This window comes from Dendrobates tinctorius, unplaced genomic scaffold (genome assembly GCF_039654945.1).
Source record: "Dendrobates tinctorius isolate UK_male_01 unplaced genomic scaffold, ASM3965494v1 ptg000086l, whole genome shotgun sequence".
Taxonomy (NCBI): domain Eukaryota; kingdom Metazoa; phylum Chordata; class Amphibia; order Anura; family Dendrobatidae; genus Dendrobates; species Dendrobates tinctorius.
The window spans coordinates 55,727,915-55,743,907 of record NW_027361754.1 but is presented as its reverse complement, the minus strand read 5'-3'; the positions used below and the strand labels follow the sequence as shown (position 1 = coordinate 55,743,907).

The 15,993-nt window shown below is 41.6% G+C and overlaps 1 protein-coding gene across 1 annotated transcript in view; it reads right to left on the bottom strand.

The window, feature by feature from the left end:
• Positions 1-8,097: 8,097 nt before the first annotated feature.
• GNB1 (G protein subunit beta 1) overlaps positions 8,098-15,993 on the bottom strand; it is a 74,874-nt gene continuing 66,978 nt past the window's right edge. Inside the window, exons 10-11 of the mRNA XM_073585416.1 lie at positions 13,938-14,054; positions 8,098-10,824 (exon numbers count right to left, since the gene is read on the bottom strand). Of these exons, the coding sequence (XP_073441517.1) occupies positions 13,948-14,054 (107 nt within the window). The 3' untranslated portion in view covers positions 8,098-10,824; positions 13,938-13,947. The remainder of the gene's footprint in view (positions 10,825-13,937; positions 14,055-15,993) is intronic.

The window sequence follows — 15,993 nt, the reverse complement described above, 5'->3', positions numbered from 1 at the left end:
CACACATACATTCAGTTGTTTATAGAATATTGTGTAAAATGTAAATTGCTTTTAGGCTACTTTCAGACTTCAGGCTTTCGGTATCCGGCATGGTGCGGCGAAAAACCGGACTTCCGGATCCGGCGCCTGTTACGACCAGATCTGGCTTTTTCCCCGTGCTATTTCATTGCGCCGGATGGCAATGTGACGCGTCCGGTTTTTGCCGAATCTAGTTAAAATAGCCGGTCCAGACCGGTTTTTCGCACTGCGCATGCCCGGAAGACCTTCTCTGCCAGGAATATATCCGGCAGAAAGAAAAATCCGGTGTCTGCGTTTGCGGCCGGATGCGGTAGTCCGGTTTTTTGCCGCACCATGCCGGGACAAAAAGCCTGAAGTCTGAAAGTAGCCTTATTCTATAAACTACTGACAACATGTCTTCGAATATCCAAGCACTAAATTTTGTATTTATTTTCAGAAAATGAGAAATGGTCAAAAGAACAAAAAAAAAAAAAAAAAATGCAGTGCTTGTAGACCTCAAATAATGCTAAGAAAACACGTTCATAATCATTTAAAAACAATACTGTTTTAACTCAGGAAGAGTTTAGAAATCAATATTTTGTGGAATAACCATGATTTTTAATCACAGCTTTCATGCATCTTAGCATGCTTTCCACCAGTCTTTCACACTGCTGATGGGTGACCTTATGCCACTCCTGGTACAAAAAATGTAAGCAGTTCTTTGTTTGATGGCTTGTGACTATCCATCTTCCGCTTGATTACATTCCAGAGGTTTTCAATGGGGTTCAGGTCTGGAGATTGGGCTGGCCAGGGATTTGATGTGATGGTCCTTCATCCACACATTGATTGACCTAGCTGTGTGGCATGGCGCATTGTCCTACTGGAAAAAACAGTCCTCAGAGTTGGGGAACATTGCCTGAGCAGAAGGAAATAACGGCTTTTCCAGGATAACCTTGTATGCGGCTTGATTCATACGTCCTTTGCAGAGATTAACCTGCCCAATTCCAGCCTTGCTGAAGCATCCCCAGATCATCACCGATCCTCCACCAAATTTCAGTGGGTGCAAGACACTGTGGCTTGTATGCCTTTCCAGGTCTCCGTCTAACCATTAGACGACCAGGTGTTGGGCAAAGCTGAAAATTACCTTATTCCAGTGTGTACTCTGGTTGGAATTCAACTGACCCTGGAATGGAATGGATATCCAACATGTAGAGAAGCTGATTTTTATAAAAGTAGTAGTCTCTTAATTTTCGTCAGAGCTGTATACAGAGCGCCTGTGTATAATGTCACTGGTGATCTCTGTATACTGACACTATATACAGAGCTCTGGTGTACGTCATTGGTGATCACTGTATTACCTGTATACTGACACTATACAGCGCTCATGCATGTCATTGGTGATCACTATTACCTGTGCCCTTTATGCAGAGATCCTGAGTATAATGTCACTCGTGATCCCTGTATTACCTGCACACTGACACTAAATACAGAGGTACTGTGTATGTTGCTGGTGGCAATAACAGAGTTGTTAGTATTGTGGTTCGTATTCATGATCAGTATTGTAGTATTTGGTCACTATGTGGTGGTAATTTGTGGTCTTGTCAAGGTGTGGGAGTATTTCTCCTTGTATGTGGTATTATTTGGTCCCTAGATGCTGGTAATGTCATATTATTCGGTCACTATGTGGTGGTAATATGTGGTCTGATCATGGTGTGGCGGTATTTGTCGCTTGTAGGTATTATTTGATCACTATGTGGTCTGGTCATGTGGTGTTATTTCTTCCTGTATGTGCTGGTATTGGTCTTTGTATAAGGGATTGTGTTGTGTATGGTGGTCATTTGATCTCTCCACTATTAAATAGAAGATTCTTTATTTCTATTGGAGTAAATACTTGGAACACAGCAGCAGAGATGTACTTACAGGGGTTTTTCCTGTGGGAAAAAAGTAATCACCTATCCACAGGTTAAGTGATAACATATTGATTGGTTGGGGGTCTGACTACTTGGACCCATTCAGCAAAATCTGGAACATTTTATCCCAATAGACTGGAGTGGCTGCACTTTTTTTTTTTTTTTTTTTGAGATTGGAACTAGGGTCAGATATCCCACCTACCACTCCATTTTAAAACAGAGATGTGTCTTAACAATAAAACTTCATTCTTCAGATCGGTGCAGTTTCTAATGGTCAGACCTAAGCGATTCACCTATCCTGTGGAGCCCATGGAAGAACCCCTTTAATGTAAACTACCGTAATTATACATCCCAGTTGTGGTGGCGCACAGATGTGCAGGAGCAGCCTGTGTTTTACAGCCGATGCGCCACTATAATGGGGATAACGACTGACCTATTTGAATATAGCTGTAGGGTGGGCCCTAGACACCCCAGTCCAACTCTGTGTACTGCATCCTGTAGTTAGAGCACCGATGCCAACTAATGGCGGTATGTTAGCATTCGGCAGTCATGCTTATACAATATTTCAGCCACTAACCCCCTCTGTCTTGCAGCCATTGCATTATGTTCTATGGTAATGCTTCATCGCTTTAACATGACCCTCTTTAAAAAGCCAGGAATGAATATGCATTTAATAACAGAACGCAGGGTCCCAGCGTTGCGTACAATACACCCTCCCCAATCACCTAGAGAACAAACTATGATCTCCACGGAGAAAAATATTTGCATTTGAGGCCGACTGACTTCTAGAGCAGCGGAGACCTCAGCTGGTGTATGCCTCACACACCATAACGCTGTGGTCTGCTGCTCCACCATCTGTCTCATCAGCTGCAAGTCACCTCCGCTTGTATTAGTGGAGAATTCGGCATCAAGACCTCCAGGAGCAGACAGATGGACGGGGGCATGGCTGCTCAAAAACTGATGTCATTACACAGGGGTAACCTGCTTAAATCTCAAACAATAGACAAACACTACTTTGTTCTAATTTTAGCCTTATTCCTGGAATACAGAGTACGACTAACGTGGAACAATAGAAGGGTTCATGATACGTACAATATCTACTCTGAGGACAGCGATCTAGCCAAGTGCAGTCGCCTTAATGGTGTAACATCCAAAACAGCAGGGGGGAAACTGCAGACGTACACCAAACCAGGTGTGTATTGGGGGTATTCATCACAATGGTGAATGGGAAAAAGTACAGCAAGAGCACCAGGTCCGGCCAGTTCGTGACTGAATGTGGGGTGATGAGTACTGGTTCTGAGTATGGAGCAACACAGCAATGCAAAATAGCTCTCTGTGAACATTAGTGTAAACACAGCATTGATATTACTCACACTGGAAAACAAAAGACTTATTGGAACATCCAACTTAAAATTGTAGAAACATTAAAAAAGGGACATCCTGGGGATAGCATAAAAAGAAAGTCTGCACGTTTCGAACCAGCATTTGTGTGTGGATTTTCATTAACTTCCCAACCCAGATTTTTCATCCCATGGCTCTATTCAAGCATTTGAGAGGCAAGCTGAAAGAACTGATTTTTGAATGATCAAATTCGTTCTCTTGCAAGTATCGACCCTTATAAACGTCAATGGGGCGAATTATCAAGCTCAATGCGCCAGCGTTACGGTCATTTAAGATTTGCACCATTTTATTGCTGTATGTATTGTTGATACTTTTTGAGCCGTGCCCGATACGGAGTGGGGATGGCTCAAATGTAGACTAGGTTTTAAAATTAGACACTTGGCGCATTTGGGAGACCACCTTGTCCAAGTTTGTGTGGTCTACAAATTAGACTTTTTTTTTTTTTTTTTTTAAATACAAACAATAGATGCAAATGGATGAGTCTTACCAAGTCTTGTAATATGACCAGGAACAAATTCTGTGTTTTTTTTGTTTTTTTTACTATTCTTTCCACGTTCCAGAAAGAAAATCCACGTTCCAGAAAGAAAATATAAATGCATGAATATGCATGGTTTCAGCCAGACAGGTTCTCTTTAGGCTGTGTGTCCACGTAGCGATTTTTAAGCGTTTCCGCGGCATTTTTAACGCGCAATTCTGCCGCGGAAATGTTTTAAAATAAGCATTCCATGCATTTGTAATAGAAAACGCATATGTTGTGCCAATGGTGCGTTTTTTACCGCTGCGGAATCACTTAGCGGTAAACGCAGCATGTTCATTAATTTTGCTGAATCGCCCGCGATTCCGCATACCATCAATTATATGAGCAAAAACGCATGGGAAAACGCTTGACAATCGCGTCAAAAAGCGCATGCGATTTCCTTGGCAAGGGCATGCGTTTCTGCTCGGGGGGGGGGGGGAATTGCTTTAAAATCACTACGTGGGCACATAGCCTTACAGCGACGGACATTAGCTAGCATTCCTAGGTGATATTTCCTGCTGTTACGGCATCTTTAAATAGCCGATTATTAAACTGACAACACTAATTGAGAATGTTTACACTGGGACCCCCATCAATCCCAAAACGGGTTGCGGCAACCCATCTTAAATGGAGCGGATGTCTGCATGCACAACCTCCCCATCCATCCTCTATGGCAGGGTTCCCCAACTCCAGTCCTCAAGGCCCACCAACAGATCATGTTTTCAGGATTTCCTTAGTATTGCTCAGGTGAGAATTGCATCACCTGTGCAATGCAAATGAAATCCTGAAAACATGATCTGTTGGTGGGCCTTGAGGACTGGAGTTGGGGAACCCTGATCTATGGAACTACCAGAGCACTGTCCTCCATTTCATCCATCAGTCCTATAGACAATGAAAGGAGACAAGGTCAAGCATGCACATCTCCACTCCATTCAAGATTGCGGGGGTCCCAGTAATCTGTAAGCTATCCCCTATTCTATGGATAATTAAATATTATCCACAGCATTTTGTTGGCCTTTATTTTACCTATATAATGGTCCATGACGTTTTGAATACCGATCAAACACTGTAAACGAGGCACCGCTTCTTCTCTAGCGCACTCCATGGCAGTGCAGATAGGGTTTTAGCTGAAAATGGTTCAAGCTCGTCTTTTAGAAAGCGCTCAAGAGCCCCCTGGCAAGGCGAGAAAAAGCTTGCTGGTCAAGTATCGAGTCTGAGACCTTCCATTCTATGTCAAAATCCAATAATTTAGGATTTATAAGCAATGTGTAAAGAATTCTTGGAAAAGTGAGAACCCTTTAAAGTCACCGGAGGCAGGACTGTGCTCATATTTCAAGAATATATTAGAAAATTCCAAATAAAAAAAAAAAAAATTATATATCTCTGACATTGCATGCACACTACAAACGAGTATCAAAAAATTAAATTGCATTACAATCACCCAAGGAATAATTGTGCTATAAAAAAAAATCTAATGGCTAGCTGGAGGGCAAGTTGCATACATTAATAATGTAAAGCAGAACCTTTGTCTGTCTTCCTTGACTTTCCGTTCATCTGGGCTGGGCCCCTGCTGCTGCCTGCCCTTTGCAAGGCTTAGAACCGCATCAGAAGGGGGCAGCTGCAACTTGTCTCTGTCACAGCGGTCTGCTAGACTCTCGCTAAACCAGTTATTATTAGCAGGAACAGTAAACTATATTAAGAAGCAAAACTGCTGGAAGCTCAGGAAATAAGCATTTCACATGAAGAGCCAAGAGTGCGTGTGCTGCAGAGAAGTGCACACAAGTGTAGAGGCCAGTCCACAAGAGTATATGGCTGAACAGTAATGTCAACAGTGGAGGCACGGTAAGGGGGGCATTATAGGCCAACAGCGCACGTTGTTTTGGCAAAAAAAATAAAATGAAAAAATTCTACTCTGCTCCGTTTTGCAAACAGAACTCACTCCTTCAAATGAATGGGTCCAAAAAAATAAAGATGGAACAGAAATGGTGCAGGCGCTGCTTCTTCATGGACTGATTATTTGGAGATACTGGGAAGCCTTCCATTTTTGGAAACTGGAAAATTAAGTGTCACTGATCACTGTAGGCAGAGAAAATAAAAACCATGAACTTGGATGCAAGATGCATATGCATGCACATCGGCATAGGACCTATGGAGGCAGGTGCATGAACCTTCAGACACCCAAGTATGTGCCATTATTGGACAAGGACACCAGCACAATACCTACTGTTCTCAGTGACCCCCTGGTTGGAAGCAAGGTTCTTCCTGGGTAGCAGAAAGTGCAGATCACCTTTAGGGTATGTGCACACGCTGCGGAATGCTCTGCGGATTTGGCCTCGCGGATTTTGAAAAATCCGCAGGTAAATCTGCAGGTCAAAAGACCTGTGGTTTTACCTGTGGATTAGCCTGCGGTTTTGCCCTGCGGTTTATCATCTCTACAATGGAGGAGATGGTAAACCGCAGCAATTCTTTGTCAATTCTTTCTGCGGTTTAGAAACCGCAGAAAAGTCCGCACAGCGGTTTTTAATATCCATAGGATATTATGGTACTGTACACCGCAGCAGAAGCTGCTGTGGATCCGCAGCGGCCAAATCCACTGCGGATCTGCAGCAGAATCCACAGCGTGTGCACACTCCCTTAAGAGCATTAGAAAAAAAAAAAAAATGGCTGCTTTCCCTCCATCCCCCAAGAGGTATTATAGTACTTTGTTCACATCAAAAACGTGGCAGATGATGTAAAAACTGCGGCAAATTACTAAGGTTGCGAAATGCAAAATCACTAATTCAGAAGCAATCTGCAACATGATCTAATATAAACTGTGGACCCGTTTTTCCATGGATTTAAGATTGGCAAAATAATTTTTCATTGCAGATTTTTGGGAAAGATTCCAAGACTATATTCACACACAAGATTTATTTAATACATTTCGGCAACTTATAAAGTTCCAGACTTCTGAACGAGGTGGATTTGGCAGAAGGCACCTGGATATCTGCAAACCTAAAACTGAAAACCTGCAACAAATATTCCATTTATGAATAAGGTCTAACATTCTGATGTTTGCCAGCGCTGCAACATTTAGGGTTAAAAGCAGAAAAACAAATGGTCATGTAGCCCTCAAAATGACCTGGATGTAGGGTCCCAATCACTAAAAATCCAAAAAACATAGGTAATACCGCAAGAGACTAAACCCTTTAATCATCGCATTTAGGGTACATCCACATGTGGTGCATCTCCTGTGACATTTCCAGTGGTAAAAGCAGCTTCGGGATTCACAGGGTAAAAACTTTGAATTTTACGTACTCACCCAATAAAAAAGTGAAATCCGCAGTAGAAATCGATGCGGATTTCAAATCTGTAACGCAGGTAGATTTTGGCAGAATTTTTTCAGTAGCGTGGGTACATTAATTCACAACACGCATTAGGATTTTCAGCACCATTTATGCTATCTGAGAACATACCTTTAGGACATTTCTGCTGACTTCTTGCAAAAACTATTTCTCCAGCATAATCAATGACATTTCTGAAATCTCATGCACACACTGCATTATTTTCCCAATGTATTTTAAGCCCTGAAGATTTTTTTTGCCAAGATGCAGGATGTCAATTATTTCAACATTTTTGCAGCACTTTTCATCTAGGAAAATGAATGAATGAATGAATTCAAGTTTAAAACATGCATATTTTACAAAGCGTTTTTTTCCCCTGCCGCCACTTGTAGAAAAAAAAAAAAAAAAGTGTGAAGTGTAAACATATCCTTAGAGAATGTGCAGTGTTTGGTGCACAAATTTCTTCATCTCATGGCAGGAAAAAAAATGTATAAGATAGGTGCGAAATTGCATGCATTTTGTAGCTTTTGTTACATTTTTTTTGTAGTATTTTTACATGCATTTTGCAGCTTTTGTTATACATTTTTATAGCATTTTTTAATGTGCTTCTTTGCAGCTTTTTTTTTACATGTTTTGTGGCATTGTTTACACGCTTTTTTGACATGCATTTCTGTAACTTTTTTATGTGTTTTGGTTGCAGATTTTCCCCCCCCCCACTCATTAACGTGTGAAATCTGCAGCAAAAAACGCTTGACAATAGACACGCTGCTGATTTAAATAAGCAACATGTGCATGAGACCACTTCGTTAGCACTAGGAAATCGTTGGTTTTGTGACAAATCTGCACCGTGTAGGAAATGGTTGTATTAATTTGTCACCGTACCACCATGGTTCAAATTTTCTTGATCCGGGGTCCAAATAAAAAAAAAAAAAAATTGCAAGGAATAAACTCATGTCAAACTGCTTTATTACATCTTAAATAACAGTACATTTTAATATAGTATCTATCTTGCATCCAGCGTTCTTGTAGTACACTGACTTTAAAATTAAATACAAAAGGTGAAAGGGAGTAGGGGGTGCAAGAGAGCTCTACATAGTAATTTATGCAAGAAGTGGGCGGGGCATCTTTCTTTGCCAGTTCCCGGCCTAAAGCACAATTACAGCACTTTTTTTTGTACAGAAAGGAGAAAAAAAATTTAAAAAAGCATCTACCGCTAAAGGTTGAGTATCGATCATATACAATTAGGAAGAAGCTAATGAAATTATATATATATATAAAAAAAAAATGTGCTACTTTCTTGCTGCACAGACCGTGGAACAGAGGTGCAGCTCCTGTGTATTGGTGTCCAGATCTTTATAGGAAAAAAAAAAAAAAAAATAGACTCGGAACAGAACAGGGGTGGGAAATAGAGGGGGGGGAGCTGTTCTTGTAAGAACAAAAGTAAAAAATCAGATGCAAGATCCTCTTTCTACAAGAACAGGCTGAGAATCATCAACTTAAACCAAAAGTTTAATTTCACATTTCCCAACCCTTTCCTGAATTTTTTTTTTTTTATTATTAATTTTATGCAATCGTTTGAACAGGATGTTTTTTTTGTTTTTAAAAAAAAAAAAAAGAAAAAAAAGTGAATTAAAGCTACTCGTCAAAAGTGCTCATTTTGCACTGTACTTGAGAAAATGTATACAATAGAGTAGCCGTATATATATATATATATATATATATATATATATATATATATATATATATATATTTTGAGCACAACCGCAAGTTATTTCATTTTTTTTTTTAAACAGGTTATTTCTTTTAAAAGAAAAAAAAAAAAGAAAAACATCTAAGGACTCTCTATTTGCACATTATTAAGCAACTCTACAGCATGCAATCTTAAGAGGAAAACCCATCCCTATGGCAAACACACCCCCTTCCCCCCCGCCAACAGAAGAATAAATGCGTTCTTAAGTTTTAACTTAGAAAGTTCAAGATTATTATTTAAAAAAAACATTAAATTTGTACATCATTTCATACACCTCTGACTTTAGATCCAAAAAAAAGAAGAATAAAGAACAGACATGTACTTCTGTCCACGGCTGCTGCTCCTAATCTATCAATACGGGACCAAGGGTAGTGTTCATGAATTATACCCTTTGTACGTCTCATAGTATCTCTTCCCCCTTGTACGTCTCATTATCCCCACCCCAGTGTTAACAGAACGAGTGTTCGGAAAGGGAACATGGCTCTGATTTTACGCGAATAAAGGATTTGACGTGTTAAACTGTGAAGGACAAAATAATAATAAAAATATATATATATATAAAGTCTGGCAACAGCAAACAGCACCAACAAGACTACTAGATGCCCATCTAGGAGTACATGTCTTTGCTCAAAAAGGAGCACACTAAAACCACATGACTGGTGCTTGATGCAGGTGCTTACATATACTACAGATGCTGCCAGCTTGGCTCTATTAATAATAATAATAAAAAAAAATAATAAAAAAAAAAAAAAAATATTGTCCCCATCCGAAAAAGAAAAAAAAGGAATTTTGCCCCCATCCCCCAAAAATATACATATATATATATAAAACAAGAACTATGGGTTAACCTCAATAGCATAGGGCGAGCTGAACATTGCTCTGCAATCTTGCATGCTCTCCATCCCTGAAGGAGTTTTTCTAATAGTGTGTTGGGTGCAAAAAGAGGAAGGTGGAGGAGTGGTGTAGATGCATTCATAGAACAGAACACAGTTCATTGGCATCGGTGGTATAAAGAACTGTACATGGTTAAAACAGTCCTTCCAGCACTCCGGTCGCATCTGTTGCAGAGTCCCCAACATGGACGGTCAATATTCTCGGATGACACAACATTGTAAAGGCACTCCAGGCATTGGGTTACTACATTTCCCAAGCAGTTGGTGCTCAAAAGTAACTCAATTACTGGAGCAACCTACCCGGGGGGTGCGGAGGGTTGACAAGATTTCACATATGACCATAACATGGAGGGCGTGTGGATGTCTAATATGCTATTTAATGTTCAGAGGGCCCTGTACCTGTGCAACAGATTTAAACAATAGACAATACAGGGACAGATTACAGCTGCTTTTTTTTTTTTTTTTTTTTTTTTTTTTTTTTATGAGGCCCTAACTCATATGTCTGTTACATCCCACCTTATCTTGGACCTTAAAAAAAAAAAAAAAAAAAATGAGGGTGAGGGAGAGACAAAAGAAAACCTATTAACTGTTATGTTACAATCCTGTACTGCAGTTCTTGCATTAAGATAATGAACAAAGAAAAACCAGACTCGCTGCTCTACAACCTTCACATGGTGAAATGGGACTCTATATGCTCGATATTGGCATTTGTCGGTTCTCTTATGGCGCATAGTGTTTTGTATCGTTAATCAAGACAAAAGGTGAACAAAGGGATGAACAAAAAAAAAAATGGTCCCAAAAAGGAATGCACAATTCTCAGTTTCAGAACCACAAAAATTCTTCCTATAGCAAATAATTGTGCTCTTGTTTTCAGCAAAAAAAAAATAAAAAAATAATGAAAAGGTTCTGCCCTTTGATGTATGGGAGTAGGGAGAGTGGGTGTCCACGTTAGTATGTTTGGATCGGATATGCTAGGATTTAAAATTTCGAAGGTTGGAATGCTCTTCCAGTCATGGAGAAGTCCGCTGGGTGTCTAGGGAAGAAAAAAAATGACAAATCACAGTAAAAAAAAGGGAGAATCACATTTCAAATGTCTGTTTTTCTTACTTAAAATCCTACTTTGATCATTTGAAGGTTCTGGTACTGATGACTTTTAGGAAAAAGTTAGACGGCTATACAATTCGGACAGCGACAGCAATGCAATGCTCGGACTGGCCGGTAACACTCCAGACCCATAAGTGTGATTGCTGCATACGCCCAGAAATACATGCGGTCATGTTCAGGTCGGGAAAGCCGCCGACCAGTTGCGATCCCCAATCGAGTGACATGGCTGTCTGAGTGCGCCCTAATGAAAAGAGGTCATTAATAGCCAAGTCTTGGATAAACTCCTTTGACCGCTTAGGCTACTTTCACATTAGCGTTTTTTTAGCGCTGCACTTCGTGCGCAATAGAAACGCATGCAAAAAACGCATCATGCGTTTGCTTTTTTAGGCGCATGCGTTTTAACCAGTTTCTAGCCATGTTAACTCTTAAAACACATGCGATTTTAAACGCAGGCGTGCGCATCTCCATGTGCACGCCTGCGTTCCCATACACTGTAATGTGATTTTTTTTTGTGTGTGTATTCCGTGCGCATGTTTTTTTTTAAATTTTTTTTACACAGGTTGGACGGACCAAAAATGCAACAGGTTGCGTCTGGCGCGCCTAGGCGCACACTACAAAAACCGCATGCGCACGAAAACGCATACAAACGCTAGACCATGCTCCCCCATGTTAAACATGGGGTGCATGGCCGCGCACGATGCGCTGCGCTAAAAAACGCTAATGTGAAACCAGCCTTAGGGTGTGAGCACACGCTGCGGATCCGCAGCAGTTGCTGCTGCGGTGTACAGTACCATAATATCCTATGGGAAATGGAAACCGCTGTGCAGACGGTGCGGATTTTTACGAGCGGATTTGCTGCGGTTTCTAATCCACAGAAAGAATTCACATGTCAATTCTTTCTGCGGATTCCGCTGCGGTTTACCATCTCCTCCATTGTAGAGGTGATAAACCGCAGGCTAATCCGCAGATAAGCCATAGGTCTTTTAACCTGCGGATTTAACTGCGGATTTTGTAAAACCCGTGCGGATCAATCCGCAGCAGAATCCGCAGCGTGCACACACCCTTAGATGGCAACATCTTTCAGGGACTGTGTCTGTGATTTTAACTCCACCTGACTCTTCTTCACCAAGTTTGCCGGGTCGCTGTACCACTATCATAACCCTCTTTGGGAAATCAATAAGTTTTACTTGCTGAAATGTCTATTAGTCCTGACCTTGTTGATTCATTAAACTTAAAAGTTCCAACAAGTCCCATCTAAGCCTGTCCCAGAAAACACAGTCTGCTGACACACACCATCACGTGCTCTAAATATTAGATTTTTTTTTCCTGGTTTCCTGAATATAGATCATGAATTATAAGGTGCAGAGTGTAAACATACGTATCTAGATTTTTTATTTTTTTAATACTACAATAGAGGGAAAAATATATAGGTTTATTTACTGCCCTGTTAAGACTTACATTGGAATTTTTTTTCTTTATACATTTGACCTTGGGATACTACCCCTATCTTGGGTTTGATTTTCAATAAGTGAATAATTTCTGCCAAAATGGCACTCAAGCATGCAGATGACCATGCTTCACACTGCAGCCACCGGAAACCAGCTTTCATTGCTTCACTGAATACGTAGCGGCGAAACATGAGCCAGATCCTACAAAGATAAGGGATATCTTCTCCACGCCATTATTAGTGAAGGTGTTATTTATTTCTGGTCTGACTATAAGCGTGTTTCTTATCTAGCAGGAGAAAGCAATTATGTATCCCGTTCCTCCCAGTGTCATGTGAAGGATAAAGTACACGATGGAAAAAATCAGGCTGAGCGGTGTTGTGCTCCTGAGTAGAGTTGAGAGAGTTAAAAATTTCGTTCCGATTACGATCGGTGCCCAATATTGTATTTGCACTATTCAACAAACGTTATTGGAGTCAATGGGAGTAGAAATGACCCAATATGTTCGGAATCAATCGTCAAACATAAATTCGGCACAAATAGGGTACCAATATGGCAAATTCAAATTTGGCGACAGATTACTAACATATTCGCTAAACTCTACTCCTGAGCAATGCATGAGTGTCTATGGGTAGTGGAGAAAGGGGACAATGTTTATAAAGTTACCCAGCGATAAAGGGAGTCTGTTAGCACGAAATGACTGTACAAACTAATCATAGGCATTCGGTGCACCCTTGGTGTGGCCGAGCAGTTCAGTGCACATTCCCACCTACTTGTGTTTCATCCATCTCAGTCCTCCTCTTCCTTGATTGACAGCTTTGGCTTTACTGGAGCCAGAGAAAGGCAAAGATCGATTGGAAACAAGTAAATTGGAAGGTGTGTTGAACTGCTCTGCCATGCCTTGGGTGCAACGAGTAACTGTGCTTCGTTTGAACAGTCATTTTGAGTTGACTTTAAACCCACAAGGATCTTCACCGCAATGAGGTCATGAAAATAAAACAATTTTATAAGTGTTGTAACCTTTAATTCATTTATACCCAGAAAACAATGGAAATCAACAGATTTCTTAATATACCAGTATGCAAGGAGTCTAAAAGAAAAATAAAGGAGGCACTGCTCAGACAGTTTGCCTTTTTGTGTTTAGCATTCTGGGATCAGTGCATTACAAAGCTTTAGTCACACCACCAAATATAGTTCAGCCTATGAGAACAGCTTTCATATTTATTTTCTCATCCAAGGGCAACAAAGGACAAAACCTTTGAGTAAGTCGGAGAAAGAATCTTTTATCCCTATTTCCCCTGGACGGGAAGACAGATCTGCGGCGTGTAGTGTGAATTAAGCCTCTGCATTCTTTGTGACTTCATACAACCTCGGCTCGGACTAACCTCTTCTAAGCGCTGGCACTTCCCCCCCCTTTTATCTCTATTTATAAATGCTGACAAAGAAGAGTTTTCTCGATAAATGACATTTGCCAGGAATCGGGAGAAAAGTTTAGAGAATCTGTCCTGTTTAGCAAACATTAGAAATGGACTTGTTGGAGAGGAGTAAACATGTCAGGACGATGGATACCGCCAAGGACGCAGTTGTTGATACTCACAGACTTTTCTTTAGTTCCAAATCTTAAGGAAGCTGTCCCATGACCCTGTTGCCACTGCCATGCCATCATCTGTCACTCCCAAGCAACTTACACGGTTATCATGACCAGCAAGGACACCTTGAAAAAAAACAAAAAAAAAAACATTGGAAAGCGTGAGAGTGCTCAGCAAGGTTAAGACATTAACACACCGTCTCCTGATCTCGGCAGCAGACGACATTAGAAATGCATGAGTAGCCCGATGGCCTAAATAATTCACAATGCCATCAGAAAGCTGGCTGCACTAACAGCTGGTCAAACTGCTGGAAGCTATTCCACACTACATTTACTAAAGACAAAAAGCCCCCCTCCCCAGAGAAACCAGCAGTCATTATGGACAATATCTGCACCTATAGAGCAAACATGTATATTGGGATGGTCTACTGGGGGTGACCGAGCAGATAACCAGTGCTCGATATCAGGCTGCCAGGAAAAGCTCAGGGGTAAAGGGAAAAAAGCATGCTCACTGCACGCAAGCATCAGAGCGGCCCCTTCACAAAGGCTGTCCTGTAGAGGCACAGTAGCAAATATCAATCAGCACACCATTGCTACACACAGACAGAGCAATATTACCATGGCATTATGGATTAGAGGTGACATTATTAGGTGGACACATCTGTGAGCGCAGTGCTGTAGCCAGATCTCAGCTTCAGTGCTGGCTAGGACAGCGTACATCCTGAACAAGCCAAAAATTAAAAAGCAATATCCCTGTAACTGCATCATAAATTGAAGGTGGCCGACATCTGTCACAGCGTTTGGTAAATCTATCGCCCCTGAAAAGGCATATTGGACTCTGACAAGCATCCGTGTAATTAGAATAACCATTGTTTAGACACCTCTAGCCGCGGCATATCTCCTGTTGGATTTCATCTCACGAGCCCATTCTGTCCCACAATATCTGTTGAGAAGAATCAGGACCCTCAACCATGACACAGATGGTCAGCATGGAACTTTAGCTAAGTGCAGCCAAACCCCACACCCAATGGTAAGGGGAAGTGACCGCACAAGTTATACCTTCTATGGATACTTGTAGAACGTAGGAGAGTCTTTTAGTCGCATGCACAAGCAACACTATGGGACCGTGCCCTTAAAAAGGGCCTCTTAGTTTTGTCCATGTTCAGCACATCTGCAACGATGGTGAATGAACAAATGGTATAAATCCCAGACTCCTCTGCACATTTTGAATGTGATGTAGGGTATGGTTGCCGGATCATAATCGCACGCAAAACCAGTCAACTCTTCCTCAATGCAAAGGTCGGGAAGAACAGCTAATTAAAGGGAACCTGTCGGCAGGATTGTGCTCAGTAAGGGTGCTTTCACATTAGCGTTTCAGGGCGCAGCGACGACCGCCGCTAAGCCCCACCCCTGCCGCACCTCCTCCGATAGCTCCACCTACCGGTGCATGACGCTGCATGCGTCCTCTATCTTTATCACTGGGGACGCAGGCCGTGCGCAGTATGCGTTTGGCGGCGCATTCATCGTTTTGACAGTGCGCCGAGCGCAACCAAATTGCAACAGGTTGCGTTTGGCGCTGGTCGGCGCACCGTCAAAAGGACGCATGCGCCGCCAAACGCATACTGCGTACGGCCTGCGTCCCCAGTGATAAAGATAGGGGACGCATGCAGCGTCATGCGCCGGTAGGCAGAGCTACTGGAGGAGGCACGGCAGGGGCGGAGCTTAGCGGCGGCCGTGCGCAGGCCGTCGCTGCGTCCTGAAACGCTAATGTGAAACCACCTTAACCTACACACAGTGTCAGGACGCTGCTGTTATACAGATTAAAATGATACCTGGTGATTAAATCCGTCTTGTGGTTGTTGTTTAATCTTTAGTTTCAGTTTTAAGTTTATGATATGCCCTCACAGACCTGCCCCCTAGTTTTCATAATGATTATTATATATACATATTGAAAAAAAAAAACCTTCTGCAGTCAGTCGCCGGCCATGCACCTGTGCTGCAGCATAATCGCATATGTACTGTGTGTATAATAAATGTTTGAGGTTCACCTGATATTAAAAAAAAA